The sequence below is a fragment of the Triturus cristatus genome, chromosome 4_2 (genome assembly GCF_964204655.1).
Source record: "Triturus cristatus chromosome 4_2, aTriCri1.1, whole genome shotgun sequence".
Taxonomy (NCBI): Eukaryota; Metazoa; Chordata; class Amphibia; order Caudata; family Salamandridae; genus Triturus; species Triturus cristatus.
In genome coordinates, this window is record NC_140586.1 from 305,830,409 (window position 1) to 305,853,882 (window position 23,474).

General features: G+C 45.7%; 1 protein-coding gene and 1 long non-coding RNA gene across 8 annotated transcripts in view; one reads left to right on the top strand and one right to left on the bottom strand.

Annotated features, from left to right (window-relative positions):
- RASAL2 (RAS protein activator like 2) overlaps positions 1-23,474 on the top strand; it is an 891,981-nt gene that overhangs the window by 588,655 nt on the left and 279,852 nt on the right. The window contains exon 1 of one of the 6 annotated variants that reach the window (XM_085601614.1): positions 22,519-23,397. The exons of the other annotated variants lie outside the window; for them this stretch is intronic. Coding sequence (XP_085457740.1) covers positions 23,319-23,397 — 79 coding nt within the window. The 5' untranslated portion in view covers positions 22,519-23,318. Of the gene's footprint in view, positions 1-22,518; positions 23,398-23,474 lie in introns of those variants that run through there. 6 annotated transcript variants of the gene reach the window in all.
- LOC146833755 (uncharacterized) overlaps positions 1-23,474 on the bottom strand; it is a 134,411-nt gene that overhangs the window by 41,089 nt on the left and 69,848 nt on the right. The window lies entirely within an intron of this gene.

The following is a 23,474-nucleotide window of genomic DNA, read 5'->3' on the forward strand; positions in this document are numbered from 1 at the left end:
GGCTATACCAGCTATAAAAGGCCTGCTCAAGCGTTAAAGACCCGAGCTGAAGGCAAGGGACTTTAACAAGGGAGCTGGACTTTAATAGCCGGTATAGCCCAGCTAGGAAGGGCTACAAGGCTATTAGAACATTCTGCCACTAGAGGGCAGCATGTTCTAACAAATAAAACAAAGCCTTCAGGGAGAGTGAGGGGATTGAAATCCTCTCAGGCTCCCTGAAGTCTTTGTTCACAGCCAGAGCTCTGAACAAAGAAACATTGGAATGTTGGAGCTCCGGGCTTATATTAGCCGTTATAAGCCCGGAGCTACTCTATTATTTTCAATGGAGCTCCCAACATTCCAATGTTCTAATAATGAACAGAGCTGCTGTTCATGAACTCTAAGCTTGTGAAGCGCTACAGTAAAAGTCACCTGGCCTGCAACCTGTTCAATTATATAACAGGGTTTCCTGGATCCTAGCTTCATCTCATGTATGACCCCAGCTTTGACAAAGAAGTGTTAAAGAAATGGGAGAATGTGAATCAAGAGCCTTGATTCTCAAAACCAGTCGCTGCTTTCACTCTTCCTCCTTAAAAGGAAAGTAGGTGTGTGGCTGCTGAATGTAAAGACGTGTGCACTGCCTCCCCTGCTTTCTTTACAGCGGCTAATGCTGACTGGGGTCTTGGAAAATATTTCCAGAACATCTGCTCTATAAGATCACATTTTAGGTGGCTAATGGCTTCTGGTTATGTTCGACGTGGTGATTAGTTAAAGGGCTGATAGAACAATTCTTTCCATACACAGATGCTCTCACGTGACAGCGAGGCTTCCGCTCCTCCTGACTTCTGTCACATGATTGAAAACCGACAGCCACCAAAGGCTTTGAATTTACCTTTCTCAGGTTCTTCTTCTTTTGGATCTCATATTGATGAATAGTCAGCTGGATGAAGATGGCTCCGAACACCTTGAAGTGTGTGGTTCATGATAAGATATCTCGGAACAATACAGATACATCTTTACTCCTTATTGTATGATTTGCTCCTGCAAGCAAGCTCTCACAAAACAATCTGTGACCCTTTCATTTGTTTCCCAAAGTCCTGCAGACTCTGTGGCTGCAGACGAACCGCAGCAAGTCCATATGCATGCCATTGCGGAATACCCAACACTAAAGAGCCCGGTTGGACACAAAGATAATAAAGTATCAATCAGAAAGACTGTGATGGATTCAATACAGGTGTCTTTCCCTTCAGACCACTGCTGATCCTTAAGGGTTGCTGGAGCTCGCCTCTTCTGGGCTTAATGTCTTCCTGCCAGTGTGGCCTCCTCAGGAGCATCCTTGCCACCACAGGGAGATGGGAGCATTGGCTGCATATCAAAAGCGCAGCTGTGTGCTCTCACTCCAGCAGGTTCCATACAGGAAACATGATGAACTATGTACCCTTCCCAAAGCACCTTTATCAGGAGATACCTCCACGATGAGACGAGAAGACTGTGTGGATCACAGATGTTCCAAGGAACCTGGTCAGAGGGAAAATCCGTGCCACATTAGTATGCTGAAGGGGCGAGGGACCCCAGTGAACGAGTTAATCGACACTGCATGCAATGTAGAAAACTGATACTTTTCACCCACTTCATGAGGAAAGCAGTCTCACTCGTATTGTCAAAATCATCTGAGACTTACTGACACTGCATCAGGTATTCCCCAAGGCCTGTGGTGGGGGCTACTCGATTTTATTGATGCAATTCTCAAGAGACGTGTTTCAGCACTTGCTGCCTTTTTCAATCTTGCTTGTGAAATGCGCCATATTCATTGCCATTTTAAGCACATTCCCCTCCATAAACATAGAGGAAATACTCTGTTCATCAGAAAAACTGTGTTCGTCATAACAAACTTTATAAAAATGTAATAACTACGATTTCGCATCAAGTATTTAAATGTTCTATTATATATATATGTGTATATTATCTACTGGCGGTCGCCAGTAGATAGTTATAGTTAGGACCGTGTTTCCATAGGAAATCTGAAAATTCTATTTTGAGTAACTTTGGCGCCGGTTGACGGATCCTTGCGAAATGTTTATACATATATATATATATATATATATATATATCACTTAAAAAACCATAGGTTTCACACATGTTATAGTTAGCTGGACATTTCCCTCGTAAAAAACCAATGAAATTCCCCCGTTATAGTTAGTGCAGGCAACTATAACTCACGCAACCGCAATCCTCTGCTGATGACGTCAGATATTACATCACTGTATTTAGACACCTATTTACCCATGTCTTCTTCTATTAATCTTTAGCTATACATATATTACAAATATTTATTTTTCAGAAAGACACATATGTAATCAGTGATGTAATATCTGACGTCATCAGCAGAGGATTGCGGTCGCGTGAGTTATAGTTGCCTGCACTAACAATAAAGAGGGAATTTCATTGTTTTTTTACGAGGGAAATGTCCAGCTAACTATAACGTGTGAAACCTATGGTTTTTTTAAGTGAATTTGCAAGGTTTTTTAAATGTTAATTCCTAACTATAACGTGTGTGAAACCTATGGTTTTTTAAGTGAATTTGTACGTTTTTTTAAATGCTAAGTTATGTATTTATTAATATTTTTTTTTTCAGGTTTTTCACTGTGCGCGCGCTGTGGGCACTCGGTGCGCTTCGGGCACCGAGCGCCCACGATGCGTTGTGCGTGCCGTGCGCGCACCCCGCGCTTCTTTGTCAAAAAATAAATGTTTTTTTCGCCCTTGGGGATCCTTCAGTGACCCCCTGACAAAGGCTAGGGGGTCAGGAACTGTCCACCCTGCCCCCTTTTCACGTTCTCCACCTTTGTTTTTCACTGCCTCAGACTGCGAGAGACAAAATGGCAGCCGACACTAACTGATTTCGACCGATTCGAATGTTTACTGACATCTAACAACCAATCAGAATTGTGCTCGCGCACGTCACCTTGCGCGCACGGTGCGCGCTTATAGATATATATGTACTTTTAACTGAAATTTTCTCAGGAACTACTGAACAGATTAACTCCAGATATTCAAAAGGCACATCCCTGACCTGAGGACTACCTCTCTGCCAAATTTCAAGTAATTCTGTTCAGCCGTTCGGGCTGTACCTTGGACTAAAGGTCCCTATGGAAAAATGCATGGGGAAAACGCGTTTTGGGACCCCCCTTTTTTCTCGGCCCCCGCTTGACTAATCACCCCGAGACTTTCAGGGTAGGAGTGGAGCGGAGCGGAGCGCCCCACCTATTTTGAAAAATTTGCGATGATTCGTCAACCGGTGCCTCAGTTATTCAAAATAGAATTTTCAGATTTCCTATGGAAACACGGTCCTAACTATAACTATCTACTGCCGACCGCCAGTAGATTATTTATTTATTTATTTATATATATATATATATATATATATATATATATATATATATATATATATATATATATATATATATATATATATATATATATATATATATATATATATATATATATATATATATATTCACTGAAAAAACCATAGGTTTCACACATGTTATAGTTAGCTGGACATTTTACTGATAAAAAACCAATGAAATTTCCCCGTTATAGTTAGTGCAGGCAACTATAACTCACGCGACCGCAATCCTCTGCTGATGCTAATACTGTATTTAGACACTTATTTGCCCATGTCTTCTTCCATTAAATTTTAGCTATACATATATTACAAATATTTTTTTTTCATAAAGACACGTATGTCATCAGCAGAGGATTGCGGTCGCGTGAGTTATATAGTTGCCTGCACTAACTGTAACGGGGGAATTTCATTGGTTTTTTATCAGTAAAATGTCCAGCTAACTATAACATGTGTGAAACCTATGGTTTTTTCAGTGAATTTGCAAGGTTTTTTAAATGCTAATTCCTAACTATAACGTGTGTGAAACCTATGGTTTTTTTCAGTGAATTTGTACGTTTTTTTAAATGCTAAGTTACCTCACGCCATTCGTGGCATGCGCGCCCACTTAACGCAGTTCGTTCCGTGCGCGCACGGTGCGCTTTGCGCACCGTGCGCGCACAGTGAGCACGCGGTGCGCTTCGCGCACCGCGCCCACTTTACGCAGTTAGTGCCGTGCACGCACGGTGGGCACGCGTGCCCACGTTACGCTGGATGGGCCATGTACGCACGATGCGCATCGCGCACCATGCGCACATGGAGGACATATTATGCGCTTCGTTGTGAAAGGTAATCTTTTTAATTTTCTGTGAACGAGATATGCCATGCACAAATGGTGCCCTTCAGTCACCATTGGCACACGGGGTGGGGAGAGCATGGATAATTTTTTTTTTTTTTAAATAATTTTAACCGTCCGCGTACGGTAAGCGTAATCGGCGATTTTTCGAAAAAAAATAAAATTGACTTTTAGGCCTTGGGGGTTCTTTGGGGACACCTTCATCAAGGCTAGGTGGTTAGGAGCTGTCTAAACAGCCCCTTTACATGTTTTTTGCCTTTGTTTTTCCTCCCACCCCCTTAGAGTGCGAGAGAGAAAATGGCGGCCGCCGCTTCCTGGTTTCGACCGATTCGAATGTTTACTAAGATCTAACAGCCAATCAGAATCGCGCTCGCGCACGTCACCGTACGCGTACGGTAAGCTTACCGTAAGCGCACGGTAAGCGCACCGTAAGCTGGCTCAGATATATATATTGATTTAAATGCTATTTTCTCAGGATCTACTGAACAGATTTACACCAGACCTACAAAAGGCACTTCCTTGACCTGAGGACTACCTCTCTGCCAAATTTCAAGTAACTCTGTTCGGCCGTTCGGGCTGTAGCTGTGTCTAAAGGTCCTATGGAAAAATGCATGGGAAAAACGCGTTTTGGGACCCCTCTTTTTTCTCAGCCCCCGCTTGACGAATCCCCCCGAGACTTTCAGGGTAGGAGCGGAGCGTAGCGCCCCACCTATTTTGAAAATTTCGCGAGGATTCGTCGACCGGCGCCAAAGTTATTCCAAATAGAATGTTGCGGATTTCCTATGGAAACAGGGTCCTAACTATAACTACCTACTGGCGACCGCCAGTAGGTAATATATATATATTACCTACTGGCGGTCGCCAGTAGGTAGTTATAGTTAGGACCACGTTTCCATAGGAAATCCGCAACATTCTATTTTGAATAACTTTGGCGCCGGTCGACGAATCCTCGCGAATTTTTCAAAATAGGTGGGGCGCTACGCTCTGCTCCTACCCTGAAAGTCTCGGGGGGATTCGTCAAGCGGGGGCTGAGATAAAAGGGGGGTCCCAAAACGCGTTTTTCCCATGCATTTTTCCATAGGACCTTTAGACACAGCTACAGCCCGAACGGCTGAACAGAATTACTTGAAATTTGGCAGAGAGGTAGCCATAAGGTCAAGGAAGTGCCTTTTGCAGGTCTGGTGTAAATATGTTCAGTATTTCCTGAGAAAATAGCATTTAAAACCATATATATATGTGGGCGGAGCCTAACCACACATCTCATCCTGAGATCTGATTGGCTGTCAGCACTTCATCCAAGACGTGTTGGCAGCCATCTTGGGACCAATATACATGATAGCACCTCATTAAAAAGCATTGCAGTTAATAGAAGGTTTTAAGACTTTAGTTACATTATAAATAATTTGTTGATGGTACCATAATCATTTTAGGAATTGTGGTATGTTCTAAGGTGATTTCACCATGTGAAAAAGCCTTCTGCTGGGATATCATGATTGAGAGAAAAATATTTTCTCATGCTTTTACCACAGAGGTTTGGAAGGTGATCTATAAACTAAACTGAGAGCTTATTTTCTGTAAATTCACATTATCTTTCTCAGTCATGTGAGAATGAAGTCTGACATTCTCAGTAAAACATGTACATCCAACAAGGGCAGAGACTGTCAGTTGATTCCTTTGTGTTCTACTGCAGCTTCCCAGAGTGTTCCAAAGAACTACTAGAGCGCTAACAGTCCTACCTATGATAAACGTATGGCACACCTGAAGCCATCTTGCTTGGAATAAAGTGGTAACTCTTAAAACATTTAATTTCAAAAGGAACAAAATGAGGGGGTTCATTTTTCCATAAAAAGTATGATTAGTGCTGCAGAAAGAAAAATTAGGGCACATTTTGAGTGACTTCTCAAATCCTCTTCTATTTCATTAAAAAATTCTGACATGCAGACTGAAACATGCACTTTCAATACCAGCAGCAGTTTTCCCTGGTGAGCAGTAGCTTTACTACAGTGATCTAATGAGCAAAAAGAATGCTAACATTCTGAATTTATGGCAAATGTGTGACACATCTGAATGCCTTCTTGATGGAATCAAAGTAAAAAACTGAAAGTATTTCCTACTGAGGAGACTGCAGTAAATGAGGAAATTAGGAAACTTCATAACAAATAAGTCTCCCAAGATGGCCACCAGAGACAAAAGAGCCCAAATGTAGCCCAAATATCACCCAGATGTAGCCCAAGTATAGCCCAATGACAGAATGTCCCAGAATGTTCTTAAAAACAACTAGAGCGCTTACTGTCTTCATTATGACAAAAGTATGGCACAACTGAAGCCATCTTGATTGGAATAAACTGGTAACACTTAAAACATTTAATTTAAAAAGGAACACAATGAGGGGGTTCATTTTGCCATAGAAATTATCATTAATGCTGAAGAAAGAAAATGAGGGCACATTTTGAGTGACTTCTCAAATCCTCTTCTATTTCATTAAAAAATTCTGACATGCAGACTGAAACATGCACTTTTAATACCAGGAGCAGACTTCCATGGTGAACAGTAGTTTTACTACAGTGATATAATGAGCAACTAGAGTGCTAACATTCAGAATTTATGGCAAATGTGTGACATATCTGAATACCTTCATGATGGAATCAACGTAAAAAACTGAAAGCATTTCCTACTGAGGACACTGCAGTACATGAGGAAATTAGGAAACTTCATAACAAATAAATCTCCCAAGATGGCCACCGGAGACAAAAGAGCCCAAATGTAGCCCAAAATCACCCAGATGTAGCCCAAATATAGCCCAATGACAGAAGTGTGCAAAACACTTATTATTTAGTGTTTTTGCAGTGTTATATAGTGCAGACTTGTCAGGTATTGGAGTGCTTTACATGAGCATTGGTTACATCACACAAGCACAAATTCATTTTGGTTGTAGACATGGGGAGACTAAGTGATTTGACCAGAATCACAGAATGTCGAGCTGAAGCAGAAACTTCAACCTGGTTCCCCAGTTGCAAAGTCTGCAGTTCTGGAAGTAACACCACATCCTCTCCCCTAAGTGCAACATTTAATCAAGTGGTCAACTGGATAAAAAAAACATAAAGATAACAAATAATTTAAAAGTGCTTTGTCGCTATTTGAAAACTCAGACAAAATGTCCTTATTTTAGTCTTTTAGAGCACTAACCATAATTTTGATGCCAATAAGACCCTCTCGTATATGTAATTTCTAAAGGAAATGCTCTAGGTATTACAGTTTTGATTACATCAAGATGATGTCAGGCGTTCCACACTTTTGTAATAAATATAGAATGTTAGCAATCTAGTTGTTCATTGGGATACTGTTGAGAGGCAAAGGCCAGGGGCACGGACTCTGAAAATTGAAGGCAGGTAGGAGAGTGCAAAGGCAACAATTTAACCACACTGAGCAGGCAGGAAGGGCCGTGGAAGCACTACAGACTATGGAGGGCAGTGGAAAGGGGGGCAGGGGCAACAAACCAACAATACAGGACTTGCAAGAGAGGCTGTTGGAGGGAAGATCTATTACGGGTCAAGGAAGCTAGAGGCGGTCTCCAGAGCCCCGGGAGCCACCACAGAACTGAGCAGGAGAGTGAGTCAGGGACAAAAGGGGCACCTTAATTTGAGCCGGGGTGCCTAGGAACGCTTGCTCCAAAAATGAAGAAAACAGACATATGAGACATGGAATTGGTGGCAGAATACAATGGCAGTTTAATGAGAAGATACAACTTCAAAGAAACCGCAGAATAGAGACATAAAGTACAAAATACAGAATCCAGATAATCATACAGCTGTCATGATATTCTCTGTATCTTAATTAATGTACTGACAGAGAGAGAGAGAAAACACATCTATAAATGCATCATGAGAAACAAGTTACACCAAGGAAAATGTTACCTAGGAACACTCACGTTTACTCTTAGAGCAAGCATTCCTGCAATTACAATACAAAATCTTTTAAATGCAAAAGTAAAGAGAACAATGGTTAAACATAACATGACATTTCATATAGGTAAAATAGAATAAGATACTTCAAGCAAAGCAGAGCAAGACATTTTAAGCAAAGGAAGACAAGAGCTCCCAGCTCTTGGGGAAAACCTGCACAGCCTGTTAACCTACATACAGACGGCGAGGTAGTCCGTCGATATCTGTGGGTGCTCCCTTTTTATATCATTTTGTGGGCTCCTTTGCACGCTACATCTACCTACGTATGCTACCCAAAAGCTTCGTCTGCAGATTTTACCAGACATTTCGTCATTTACCCACTTAATGCTGACAATGGACTGGGTGAAAAGGTCAGTCTCTCAGGCCAATCGCTTATCGTAAGTTCCATAGAGCAAGCAGAAAATAATGGGTATTGTACGGGAATTCAATATATTCATGTACAAAATCTCCTCAGTTCTCCTAACTTGACGCTCTGCGGTTGCCACTTCCTAAAAGCGGGAAACCTGCCCAGGAAGCAAGTACCAGTCCAGGATGCAGCCTACTGTATGTCGACAGCTTCAGTGGGATGTTGAACTTTGATACCGAGCACGGAGCACTCGGGTAGGGTGGGGGCTACTAGTTTGGAGCAGAAGGCCTCGCAGACCTGCCTTCAGACTGCTATACACTAAAATTGCAGAGCTATGGTCAATTTAACAAAGAGGCCTACATATTGAACAGAAGGGCCTACACAGGGGTTTTATGCTGGCTGAGTGGTAAGGATGTCTCAGGATAATTATATAGCAACACAGGACCCGCTGGTCAATTTAATACGGCCTACAAATGCGGCTGGCAGGGCAAGGACAAGGGTCTCATACTTCAGGTGTGGACAGAACGGGCCAGGGGCCCCCTGTGATACACAATCTACCCTCCTTCAAGGCTGTGGCAATGTAATAGACCATTGTGGGCAGAAGGAAGAGGCAATGGTAGTACAACCATACATGCCAACAGACCCGATTCAGCCAGGAAACGTCCAATGTTTTTAAGCTCAAATGGGCTTTATTTGATCTGTCTCCTGTCTACAATATCCTCTTTTTCAATGTAACTCAAAGGGGAAAATCAATACCCCAGTTTTTTTTCAAAATCTCCCTCTTACCAAGTTCAAAATGTTCGCAAGTATGGTACATTGGATCATGGAAGGAAATGGGATAGGGACATGGACTTGGATAACAGAGGACAAGAGGGGCATGGAGAGGTGCACCAAACTGACCCTGCAGGGCAGGCATCAGGGTTTGCAGCAGCACAATACACCACACAGGGCATGCAGGACGGGAGTGCAGCACAACAATCCATAGAAAGCAAGAGGGAGGGGACAGGACCATGCACATGGACAACAGAGAACAGAGGGGCAAGAGGCAATGGTAGCTAGCTGACCATAATGGACAGACAGGAGAGAAAGCTGCAGCATTACAGACCATAAAGGGCAGTAGGGATGGATCAGGGGCATTACAATGGAACAGACAAGCCAGGAGGGAGGGAGTAGGGGTCTTCACATGTAAACAGAGGGCTGGGGGCAAGGGGGCAGGGCAGGAGCAGCAAGATAGCCATGGAGGTCAGGCAGGATGGGCACTAGAAGCAAGACACACCATGAAGAGCAACAGTGAGACTGTGATGGCATACACACAGACCATGGAGGGAAGGTGGGAGGGGGTCAGGGGCAGCTAACTGACCACACAGGGAAGGTGGGAGGGGCCATGGCAGCACAGAAGACCAATGGCTATGATGGGCAAGAAGGAGGGTGCAGGGGCATGCACAAAGGACGATGGAGGATAGAAGGGAGGGTCAGGACCTGTGCACAGACAAGAAAGTTCAGGGGAAGGGACCTCACAACAGACCACACGGGGCACGCAGGAGGAGCAGTTGCAGCACAACAGACCAGGGAGGGCAGAAGGGTGTGGCAGTACAATGGACCATGTAGGACAGGAGGAAGAGGATAGGGGCATGGCATGTGGACAGGCAGGGTGGAGGTGGCAGGGACAGGTTACAGTCATCTGACAATGCTAGGCAGGTGGGAGGGGAGTGGCAGCTCAACAGAACACTCAGAGTAGATAGGAGTGGCAGGTCCATGGGACATGGTGGGCAAAAAGGATGGAGCAGGGGCATGCACAAAGACATCGGAGGGCAGGGGGGGAGGAGAATAGGGGCAGCAAGCTAAGCACAGAGTTTAAGCAGGAGGTCAATGATGGGGCATAGAATTGGGCAATGGAGGGCAGGAGGAGTGGACTGGTACATCATACTAAATTGAGGGCAGTGGCAGCACATCAGACCATGCATGGCAGGAGGGAGGAGGCTATTCCATGGATTCACACAACAGAGGATAGGGAGGAGGGGGATGGGGCAGCAAGCTAACTGTTCAGAGAAGGCGGGTATTAGGAACTTTATTGTTTTTAAAACATTGAGTCTGTGCGAACTACTTAAAATATGAACAAGTATGCAGCATAATCTCACTTTTATTCAGGAAGAAGAGGACGTTTGTGACTGTGACTCCGGGCTCACTTGGCAGAAACACCCCCTGACCCTCCACCCCCTATCGCAAAATGTAATGCCCGTGAAAAGGGTAGGTGAACACAGTGTTATATAGAACATAGTCCTGAGAGCACGATTGAAAATGAAAACTAGATATAGTGTATGGTATAAACTATGCACCAAAAAGTGTGATATAAGATGAACCGGGCGTGAAATATAATATGCAATACATTGTGCGCAATGACAGATTCATTGGAGAGCGCGAGATAGCACGGGCACTAGCGCGTGCTATGCGATATGCGCCTTGGAGTGTAATATGCACAGGGCAGTGTTGTGTAACCTAACTAGTCTCTAAAGTTGTAATATAAAATATGTGCTGGGGAGTGTAACGTTGCATATGCACTGTGACACAGATATGGATCGCAGATTGTAATATGTATGGCATAGCACTGTGCGTTATAACATAGGCATCGAGGAAGGCACGTTAGATGGGGCAATATAACCCGTGCGAAGACAAGTGTGGCATGACATATTCACGGGGTGGTGTTACAGTGCACATGGGCTAGAGAGTGTCATAGCATATGCACTAGCTAGTGGAATACAACACAGAGGTGTGTGGCACTCGGCAGGCAATGGTGGGTGTAACACAGCATTGGGCTCTGTCAGGAGCACGCTGTGACTCTCAAGTGATGTTCGTCCCCTTTCCAGAGAGTAAAATAAAAAGTATTACACATCCGGCAGTGGATGTGTGTTTTATTAACCGTGAGGGGGGTTTCTTGCATAGTTTTGGTCGAATTTTTGTCGAATCCCCTTTGAATGGCTTGGTGTGCATGTGTAATAAATGTGCCCGTCAATAGCTACCCATGTTTGTATAAATAAACGACAAGGGTGTCTACCGGGATTAGGCACGGTAGGGCATCAGACATGTCAGAGCTTCACTAGTAGTGTAAATACATTCCACGTGGATTCATTGCATGCATAGTCGCCTTTTAATGAATATCCCGCAAATCGTCATGGTGATAGGTACGTACGGTTTGTCCAGCATGTCCTAGGTGTGTCTATAAATAAATATTTTTTTAAAATAATAAAAAACAGTGGCCGGCCCTAGGGATTGGGGTCAAAAAAATATAATTAGGAGACAGGCCCTGGGGGATGGGGTCATCAGGGCCAATAAATTAGAATAAGAAGGGGAACCACACAGCCCCCCTTCTTAAAAAATTAAATAAATAAAAGACTGGCATCGTGCCGGAGGCCATGCCCCCTCCGTGCAGCACTCTGCAAACGCGCCCCCAACAGGCATCTCCAGTATGCGCCAGGGAGCTGCGCTGCAGACAGGTGTTCTGAGGCCAAGCCCCTTTTTACACCTCTCTGCAACGCAGCTCTGTGGCGCTTACTGGAGGTACCTAGTGGTCTAGTTTGACCCTAGGGACCCTTAGGATTCAAGGGGACTTAATCTCTCAACTTAGAACAGCCACAGGGCGCGTTTACACAGTGGTGAAGGGAGGGGACGGGGCCTGAGGTGACGTGTGCAAACACGCACTATGGCACGTTTTAAATTGGGGATATAATTTCCCTTCAATACTGAGGGCCCCTGGGGGCTAACTAGCCCACCAAGTGCTTCCAGTAAGCGCCACTGAGCTGCATTGCAAGGAGGTGGTCCAGGCCGTGCCACTTTTTACACCTCTCTGCAACACAGCTCTGTGGCATTTACTGGAGGTACCTAGTGGGCTAGTTGGACCCTAGGGACCCTCAGGATTCAAATGAACTTAATCTCCCAACTAAAAATGGACACAGGGCGTGTTTACACAGTGGTGAAGGGAGGGGACGGGGCCTGAGTTAACGTGTGCAAAAACGCCCTGTGGCCTGTTTTAAGAGGTAGTTTTAATCCCCATGCCCTATTATGTACTAGGGCAGGGGTACTCACAAACTTTCTCTCGGGGGCCAAATTTACAGTGTGGTTTGTGGCCGAGGGCCGCACCTGTGGGGGCGGGGTCAGTGGTGGAGGGGGCGGGGCTAGAGCAACTAAAAAAAACTGACCGTGAGGTTGAACACAGACCCCTGCAGCGGACGCATTCGTCCACTGAGCCACCAGACCCAGCATACACACACACACACATATGTATACAGTTCATTGGGGATTTGTCCATCAGAAGAACCGCACTTGAACACAAGCTGCTTTTCCCCACAAGCTTTTATTAGGTATGGTTCGTCGCGCTTGCCTATAATTATTCACACCTGACTGAGCCCGACGCGTTTCGATGACTCTCTTCCTCAGAGGCTCACACAGTCAGTAGTATGCGAATGTAAGTTCCCCGAGTCCTTGTTTGGCAGTATATCGTACGCAACGTGCTGTCTCATATAGAGCAGCCCATTTGGTCATACGACATACTGCCAAACAGGGACTCTCTCTCTCCCGGTCTCACTCTCTCTCTCCCGGTATCCCTCTCTCTCTCTGTCTCCCTCTGTCTGTGTCCCTTTGTCTCCCTCCCTCTCTGTCTCCCTCCCTCCCTGTCTCACTCCCCCTCTCTCTGTCTCCCCCTCTCTCTGTCTCCCCCTCTCTCTGTCTCCCCCTCTCTCTGTCTCCCCCTCCCTCTGTCTCCCCCTCCCTCTGTCTCCCTCCCTTTGTCTCCCTCTGTCTCCCTCCATCTCCCCCTGTCTCCCTCCCTTTGTCTCCCTCTCTCTCTCCCTGTCTCCCTCTCTCTCTCCCTGTCTCCCTCTCTCTCTCCCTGTCTCCCTCTCTCTCTCCCTCTTTCTGTCACCCTGTCTCTCTCTGTGTCCCTCTGTCTCCCTCCCCCTCTCTCTCCCTCCCTCTCTCCCTCCCTCTGTCTCCCTCCCTCTCGGTCTCTCTCTCTCTCTGTCTCCCTCCCTCTCGCTGTCTCCCTCCCTCTCGCTGTCTCCCTCCCTCTCGCTGTCTCCCTCCCTCTCGCTGTCTCCCTCCCTCTCTCTGTGTGGCAGCTCAGGATGAGACAGCTTCCCGGGCTTGGGTGCATTTGGGGAGGCCGCATTGTGAGGCCACAGGTAGGGCAGCACCAGCGATGCTAGCCTGTTCGCCACAGAGGGGTAGGAGCAAATCGAGGCTCGTGGGCCCTGGTGAGAGGCATAAGAGATGCCTACGGTGGTGTGCGGCCCGCAGAGGAGAGACTGCTGAAAAAGCAGGTCCTTGCGCTGCTGTTCACTCGTCTTATCTCCCATCGAGTTTTAAGGGCAGAGGATCTGCGAGAGGTTGCTTGGGTAACACAGGCCATCAGGCGCGCAACACCCATTGGACTCAAAGGGCATCAGCCCCCCCCCCCACCCCCGTCGCGTGTGGCAGCCGGGATGAGACAGCCTCGCTGCGCACACACAGCCGCACCCGAGCACTTCACAGGTCTTTAAAAGACCATTTGCATGTTAATGAGGCCTCGCTGTTTCACCCCTTCTAAGAGGCCCTGCAGCGCCACTCTGCCTATTGCTTAAAGATTCAGGCCCCCCCCCCTCCCCCGAAATCAGCTCCACTCTGCCTAAAGCTTAGATTCACCCCCCCCCCCCCTCCCCCCGCCGCCGAAATTTAGCTCTAGTTGCGCCTCTGCTTGCGAGGCACTGGTTTTGCGGATGCTTCGTTACCCAGTGAATGCGGCCCCGAGGAATAACAACAGGCGGAATTACAGTTGATTGCCAACTGTCTGTTGTTTTACTCGAGGGCCGCATGGAAAGGGCTGGCGGGCCGCAACTGGCCCGCGGGCCGTACTTTGAGTACCGCTGTACTAGGGGCTTACAGAGGAGGTCATGCTAATCACAGGGGGGACCCCAACGCATAATGTTCCCTAGTGTATGTAGGTGTTTTCACTGTATTCTAAGTGTCTTTTAACATAGCACTGGCTAGTCAGACTCAGTTACCACCAGTATCCGTCTGAAAAAGTTGAGGGTACAGGATGATTTTGCAACAAGGCTTATTTCTGCTCTTCTTTTTGTTCTTTCTGCACGTTATCCTTCTTCCTGCACTTATCTTCGTATTTGAGGACTTCTGTTGCTTCTTTCTGCACTTCTTTTGTTTCTTTCTGTGCATTTTTTCTTCTTTCTTCACATGTCCTATCTCTGTAGGCATAGTTAGAAATTAGCATTTAAAAAACCTTGCAAATTCACTGAAAAAACCATGGGTTTCACACACGTTATAGTTAGGAATTAGCATTTAAAAAACCTTAGAAATTCAATGAAAAAACCAAAGGTTTCACACATGTTATAGTTAGCTGGACATTTCACTCGTAAAAAACCATTGAAATTCCCCCGTTATAGTTAGTTCAGCTAACTATAACTCGCGCGCCCGCAATGCACTGCTGATGACGTCACATATTACATCACTCATGACATGGTCAGTGACATCACTCATGACATCACTGATGACATCTCAAATGACATCACTGATGACATCACTGATGACATCATCCTTGTGATAGAGTGGCAGACCTCCTCTCACCCTAATATAACCTTTGATACACACATTCAAAAATAGAGACTAACATTTTCAAGACAATGGACATACCAATACCAGTTACAACAACCTCTTCAGTAATTCTAAGATCCACATACACATCCACTCATTCACCAACAGTCCTATACAGTCACTCATACATGTACTCACTCATCATATGTACTCATGCACCTATACATCCTGTTACACAATGCCACTCATCCATAGAGTTACTCACACACATAGTCACTCATGCTAATAAAGAATCAAACATACATTTACTTGCATATACAGTTATACACACACCACCACACTTACTTCTACGGAAACTTACACATACTTAGTCTTTTAAACAATCACTTATAGAAACACATACTTATTCATACAGGAACTCTTTCAATCTCTCACTCTCACATATACTCACATATATACACCAATAGTCACATATACTAGTTTAAAACATATGTAGTTACTCATAAAGACACTATTGAGACAGTCATTCACTCACTAACACACCCATACACACACTCATCCACCCATACAGTCCTGCACACATGCTGTGTTCAACACATACAAACAGTGAGTCACTCATTCATGCACCTATGCACTACGTAATACCCCCCACCGAACCATGCAGACACTCAGACTGATACTCAAAAAACCAACTAATAACCTATATAGACACCCATGTAGCTACTCACCAACCCATGCAGCCACTTATACACAAAGTGAGAGACTGATACAGATATTTACATATTTAAACATTACTCACTAAGCCATGTATTCACTATGATACACTTAATCAGTCAGTTACACAATCAATTTTTCAAAAACAAATCATCCATTTAGACACTTATATACCCATTTATTCTTCCACCGACCTTGAGATATACATATATAAAACATATTTAATTTTCAGAAAAACACACATTCACTGGATGATGTCATCAGTGATGTCATCAGTGATGTCATTTGAGATGTCATCAGTGATGTCATGAGTGATGTCACTGACCATGTCATGAGTGATGTAATATGTGACGTCATCAGCAGTGCATTGCGGGCGCGCGAGTTATAGTTAGCTGAACTAACTATAACGGGGGAATTTCAATGGTTTTTTACGAGTGAAATGTCCAGCTAACTATAACATGTGTGAAACCTTTGGTTTTTTCATTGAATATATATATATATATATATATGTATGAATGATGTATTTACATGTAAGACTTTTCAGCCAGCCCTCTTCATCCATTGGTCCGTTTGTGTCATTCACATGTTTCTTCTGCTCACTACAGTTCACAGCATGCGGCAGCGGGTCATCCCACTTCTGGCATTGGCAAACTTCACTGTGAATGTCGACATTCTGGTCTTTCACAACGAGCACAATCACACATGAGAGCAGTTACCCACCGCTTCTATGGCAAAGTGTGCTTTGAGAGGCCAAAAAGAAAAACAATTTTAGTCTTCTTTTTGAATATCAGCGGAAGCCTGGCAATTCCTCAGAAATAAAGTTCAAACAAAACAAGCATTGACAAAGTCTAAAGGTTAGCAGCTAATGCTATACATTATTGGTTTCTTAATTGACGCTTCATCCTCCTTAACCCAGTTCCTTTAACAAAGGTGGAATTAGAGAAGGACTGGGCAATTCTTCAAGTATATTAAGAAAGCGAAATTTCTTTGTGCAAAGGGTTTTCAGAGACACTGCATGCTGGCAGCGATTTTCTAGCGGTTCTGAATGTAATGCAGATACCCCGGAAGAAGAGTTGGGATTAGAAGCCAGCATCATTCGTTTCTTTTGCACAATATGTGGTCATTTATCTCTTGGCACAGTGTATGGGCATCCACTTGCTCGCTATGCTAGAAGTGTTCCAGTTGCACAGTAATTAAGAAGTATTTATCGATGCCAATTTCTGCCAGCGGCATTAGAACTGGTTTATTTTTATTCTACTTTTCATGTTGCATTGTCTTCATTGAAAACGTTGAAGGGGTTTTTATCTGAACGATGTCTAACAGTGTGTGTCGAAGAGAGAATTTTGGCACCAAGACCAGTTGGACTAACTTCTTTAAGTGTGCTGGGCGCACAAAGTGGGAGACACTGGCACCTAGCCCGTGGCTTGAGAGGGCTGCATGGGGGGGTTTGATGGGCACAGCCTTCAAGGATCGTGCTTGCTGAAAGCCTTCATGCAGTCTGGGGGATGGACGACGGGACACTGGTAGTTGGGAGAAGGACATGAACACCCCAAAGCCCATGACATGTATCACCATTTTGGTTAAGTTTACAGCCTCCTCGTGACATCCTGGCATAAGGTTCCCATCTACTTTCCGCATTCACCGTCCTAAAAAACGGCGGCATTGCCCGTATTTCTTCTCCTCGCCAAAGGCTTTGTCTTGTAGTGAGAGCTCGGCCTGGCCCCGGATGGAAGTACCGTCGTGATTGGTAGATGGGGCTTTGGCTCCTCCTATTGGCCAGTGGACCTCAATCTGCCCACGTGTTGCTGGTTGAGCCCCGTTAGGACGGTGCCGCTCATCTGGACACGTAGCCCGGTAATTCTGTTGTGATTTTGTGTGTGTTTGTCCTCAAGTAAACGCCTTTGAGTACCATTCTTGATTTGATTTTAAAAACGGTGACTAACAAGTTGGCACCCACTACCCTTTTGGTGTTTTGCATTGTGTGATACGATACCTTATGAACAGGTAAATGCTGCACGTCACATGTTGCTTCTTAGCAAACTGCCACAGTAAGCAGTATATAAGCACACCACATGTGTTCCTAGCAAACAGGGCACGTTTTTAATTGTAGCCCAACTGAACCATGTGCCAGCAGGGATCCGTAGCCTGTCTTCCTCTTTGTGTGAATTTCGAGGGGCAAGTCGGCCCGTAAGAATGTGCCTGCAGAATGTACCTAAATGTTTCAGGGGGAAGGGGGTCCTGGCATTGCCAGCAGATCCTATGCCATGTGGAACTTCGGTGTCAGGCTTGCCTCCTGCTACCCGGAGTGCAGGCGAGGCTGAGGCTGGCACCGTCTGCCCGAAGCAGAGCCAGCCCTGCTGTCCTTGCAGTTCCGGGTAGCGCTGAGCTATGAAAGCACCGCATTGGCATTAAGAGATGAGAAATTCAATTATCTGTGTGCGCTTTATTATATTCGTGGGCTCAGCGCTTCTGTCAGTTAGTGCAGCACGTTACAGCTGGAAACTTTTCGGGGCGGGGACTCAGTTTCAGCAGTGTTAGAAAGGACGTTATTACTATTTTTACACAGCCCCCTCTCAGTCCGGGGCATTGATATTAGACTATTATACTGTGCCCAGGGCATTGTTGTTAAAGAGTTGCGGCATTATTAGAGTGTCCTCCCATTTCAGGGGATTGGTATTGTAGTGTCCTCCTATACAGGGCATTAATATTATTAAAGATTTCAGTCAATATGCATGGCATTAGTTTTGGAGTACCCTCTGCCACAGGGCATTATTATTAATGAGTGCATGCTCCATTTCAGGGCACTATTACTAGCGAATGCCCGAACCACCTGTAAACACCACTCGACTAGAATTGCCCAGTGAGCCTCAAACTGTTTTATCGAGACCTCCCTTGATCATTGGGTTGGGGGGAGGGTCTTAGTGAGTGCAGCCGGTAATTCACCGCCACATGGCCATCCCATAGCCACAGTCAAGTGAAATCTTCAACACTGGAGCCATCTTCAGTGATAAAACTGCCTGTCACTGGTTCTGTGTATAATGTAGCAGTCACACTTCATGGCAGAACTATTCACACCCACCATTTCTGCGTTAGTGAGAAACCTTTCACTTCTCACTTACTCATACACGTTTAAGTATGGGAAAGCAGCGGTGTAGCCTTTTCATTCAGTCTAGCAGACCAGCACAGTGTTATAACACGGTGATGACCTCCCAATCCCTTGGCGAATGGGCACAGTGTTAAGAGTGGAGTGAACCTTGTAACCTAGTAACACATGGAGTACACAATCAGAAGGGACATGGCTAGCCTTGTGGTTTAGTGCTAAGCGTAGGCTGTGGCGCATTGATCAGTCTGAGGTCTGCGTTGGCATTTAGTGTTGCATCGTGGCACACTATTAGGAAGTAACTACTCTGCCCTTTGGACTAGCATAATATGCAAGGGTGGCCTTAAAGCTCGGAGGTCATTGGGGGGAACAGTATTACAAGATGGGCAATGTTATGGCTTAGTGGCACATGGGCATGCATTATCAGGAGAGGGGGGGGTTGCATTTTCACTCAGTGGGCATAGGGGGCATAGTATTAACAAGGTATAGGGCTGACTTCACCATGTCTCTGAGTGGCCCCAAAAGCTGACCTTGTTTCTGAGTGCCCCCAAAGACTCAGTTTGTGGAGACAAGCCTGGCCTCAGGACATAGTAGAGTGTAGAGCACAGTATGGAGACAGAGATGGTCGGATACTAAGTGGGGCAGTATTCATTTGCGTGGTTGGCCTTGTGGCTCAGCACTGGAGTCCGAGAATAACTAGTTGGGGCTTGTCATGGGATTCAAATGCATACTATGGTGCAGAATTACAAGATGAGAATAAGCTGTCCACCCAATGGCACCTAAGGGCATAGCTTTAAGAGGCGGGTCTGGCCGCCTCAGTGGAGAGTGCTGCATTACATAAAGAGACCAGACTGGCTATGTGACACAGTGGTACATTATTAATGCACATGGCCGTCTTTCTGGCCCAGTGGTCACTTTGGAAACAGTGTTTCATGATGGGACCTCGGCCAAGAATCAGTATTAAAAGATGGGACTTGCCTTGTCACTCATTAGCAGTGTTAAGACAGAGCATGCTTTCTCACTCTGTGGCACAATATATGGAGTGGATGGGGTTGTGTTAAGTGGTTGTTGGAGCGCTATATTACAAAATAGGGTTGGTGTCGTGACTTGGGCAAAATCAATGCAATATTAACAGATTGGGCTGCCTTATTGCAGAGCACAGTATAAAGAGACATGTCTGGCCTTCTCAATCAGTGGCGGCACAGTATTAGAAGATGCAATGCTTGCTACATTGCAGGACAGGATTCTAGTCTGATTTCTAGCACCTACTAATTAAGGGCTATGCTGGTGTCCTGCATGCTTATGTACACACGTTGGTCCATAGTTAATAGTGCGCTCTACATAAAATATAGCATCACATATAGTGTGCTCTACATAACATATAGTTATTGTATGCCTTTGGTTCGGGTGCAGTATTTGGTATTTCTTAGTTGTAATTGTAATTGTAATTTGTAAAGCGCATAATCATAATCACAGATGCTGCTGTATTGGAATGACGAGGCCTTCTTTTCAGGTCCGAAGTGATCTGTGCCGATGCTCTGCTTTTCGATGAACTGTATCTGAGCACACCTTTGTGCTGTGAAGTGCCTATAAATCCTCTTTCTCAGGTGTAAAGTGTCTTTGAAAACACCCTTGCGCTGTGAAGTACCTGTGATGACTCCATTGTTCTATAAAGTACATGTAGTCACACATTTGAATTGTGTGAAGTGCCTGTGATAAATCTGTGTCAGTGCCTTGTACTGTGGACTGTTTTTGGCAATGTAATCCTCAAGGGCATGATATGAGTGTGTCGTCTTATCTTACATTCACTGTTAAAGAAAGTTGAGAGTTGAAAACCAGTGCAACAGACGAGTGAGTATATAATGGCTTAATTATTACTCTTTGTACGTCTTATAGGTTGTGCTCCTTAGTTTTCTGTATTGCTAGTGCCCTGACGTTCTCATCAGAGTACAACCTCTGCCTTTTTAAGGCACATAAATACATACTGTTAATATGTTGCCAAACGTTCTCAACATCACCACCTGTTTAGGTCAGGCAACAGAGGACCCCCGCTCTTACCAAAATTATCATCCATGGTTCAAAAAAGTAGAATAGAAATTTTGGTAGTGGGTATCGTGGCTGCTTCTGTCAGCTATTGGCTTTCATATGTTTTTCGCGCTTTGCCATTGCTTGGATTGAGTGTTCATGATAGCAGTGGCTTTTCACGATTGGTAATATTGACCCCTTTGGGTCACATTGGGTTTCCTTCATGAGGCAACAAGTTATCCTTTTGTTAGACTGCAAACGTGAGTTATAAGAGCCAGTGGTTGTTCTTTGGTGCCTTTCTTTTGCTCACATGATATTTGAATTGCTGATTTATGTTTTTATGGAAGTGCATGCTGTTAGTGTGATTTAGCCTTTCATAAGGGCGCAGTGCTATGCGCTAATCACCCTTGCACATTCATTTCTTTGTTTGCTGTCATGATATGTTGAATATACAGCTCCTTTTCACAAGGGTGTGCGCCCACTTTGGGCTTTCCTAAAGATGCAACACAAATACTGCCTCGGTGTTGCTAGTATATACCAGGCAATATTACATAAAGTTCAACACAGACTTCTGACAACCCTCTTCTTTGAGGGTGCGGTTCATTGCTGGTAACCAAAGGGGTCCGCGACCTGCCTCCATATTGATGTAGACCATAAGGATGCTTGGGAGAACCACACACAGTAACTCAACTGTATTTTCGCTTTTTTGGCTCTTAAACTTTGTAACTCCTTTACCTCGCTTCCTGAAATTTGCCCCAATATCCTGATCGCCAGGAGAGAAAAAAAAAGAAAACCAAACTATTAAATTGCTGGTCTGCACCTGGCCAAGTTGCTGTTTCCCTTTTAACGCTTGAAAGTCCTCGAGGGTAATAGCTGCGCTCTTCAAAATTCATAACATTAGCAAAGTCTAACCCATACAAAAACACCCCAGATCTATTGGCTTTGCAAAGGCATGTTTATTAATTAAATTTGCCGGTCGCGTTCTTTTTCGACTTTTCTTAGCGTCTCCTCCCCTTTATACTGATAATTCAGCCTTTCCCCCATCCTGCTCCCTCTCCTCATACAACCTGCCTCACTTCTCAATTTTTCTTGCATCCTCCCCATGCACACTTGTCCCTCAGCTTTCCTCTGCCCCACTCATTCCTCGCCCCCTTTCCCTATTGCACCTTCATTCTTCCTCCTCTACACCCTCACCCCTCGCCCGGATTATCCCGCCCCCTCCTCCCTTGCGCAGCCCCTCCCCTCCTCTATTGTTCACCGTCTCGTATTTGGTTCCTTCGAGCATCCCCCACCCTCCGCGTACGCCCCTCCTCCTCCCAGACTAGACCTGCACGCGGCCCGGGCCCTGGACCAGTCGGGCTCTCTGTGTAATGAGGAAGGCCCCTTCTAATAGCCCTAATGCCGCTGTTGGCCGCCACCAGCAGATTCCATTATGGGCGATCAATGCGCCCCTCCTGCAGGAGGAGAGGGGTGTGGGCGGGGGGCGGGGGAGGATCTCTGAGGGCTCGCTCTTCAGAGATTGATCAGCCAGGCTTTGCATAAAGAAAATTATGTAGAGAAGCATCTGTCCTGCCGAGCAGGGCCAGAAGGAGCCAGTGCGGACTCTGGGGTCCGACGGAGGCGGCCACCTTGTTTCTCTGTGAAGACTTCGCCTCTACGTGGGAATAGAACGGCGAGGGCATGAAGGCAGCAAGACGGAAGGCTCCCTTTTCATGCACGGATGTTAAACTTGGGTAAAAAATCGGCCCTGTGGGAAAACTCCTGCTTGGATTCTGATGCCTGGACAAGTCGAGAGACGGGTCCCATGCGGGCACTGCCAGTGCCTTCCTCCTGGCTGATGTTGGAAGTGCGTGGACTAGTGGTCAACTGTAGGTGCAGAAACTCTTAGTGTGTTGATGCAATAGCTTGGACTTCTTGCCACGTGGATTTCGGTGTTGTGTAGGCCCTGCACTTGCAGCTTGTTCTGGGCATCTTGGGCCTTTCCTCCGACAGCCTCCTTTACCTACCCCGCGCTCTACCATGTCGCCTAGCCAGGCCTTCCTCAGTAGTCCATCCGGACACCATATTGGGGGAGCTTGATCTCAGTGCTACATCCTGGCACCGTAGAGTTGCTGGGGTCCTCCACGCTGGTCTGCTACCACCTTGTCCATGCAAGATCTTGCTTTGGGAATATTGGGCCTTTCAACCAAAGGCCTCTCTAAAGTATTTCCTAGCCAGGCAGTTGTACCTCGTCCAGCCAAGCCACCACTGATGGACTCTCCAGACAGGATATTGAGGACTCCTCTGCAGCGCTATACCCAGGTGCCATCGAATTAGCCGGTATCTCCAGGCTGGTCTCCATACCCTTTGTGTTCCCAATTTCTGGCTCTTGTGGCACCATGAACTTTCTCTCGCCCGGCGAGGCTGAATGGCTGGATAGCAGCACCGAGGAGGAGCGGAGCCTGCTGTCCTTTCTAGGTATGATGTTTGAAGGGGGCGCATATGTTGCATATGGGGGACTCTAGCTTAGTTTGATGGGAAGGTTCACATTTAGG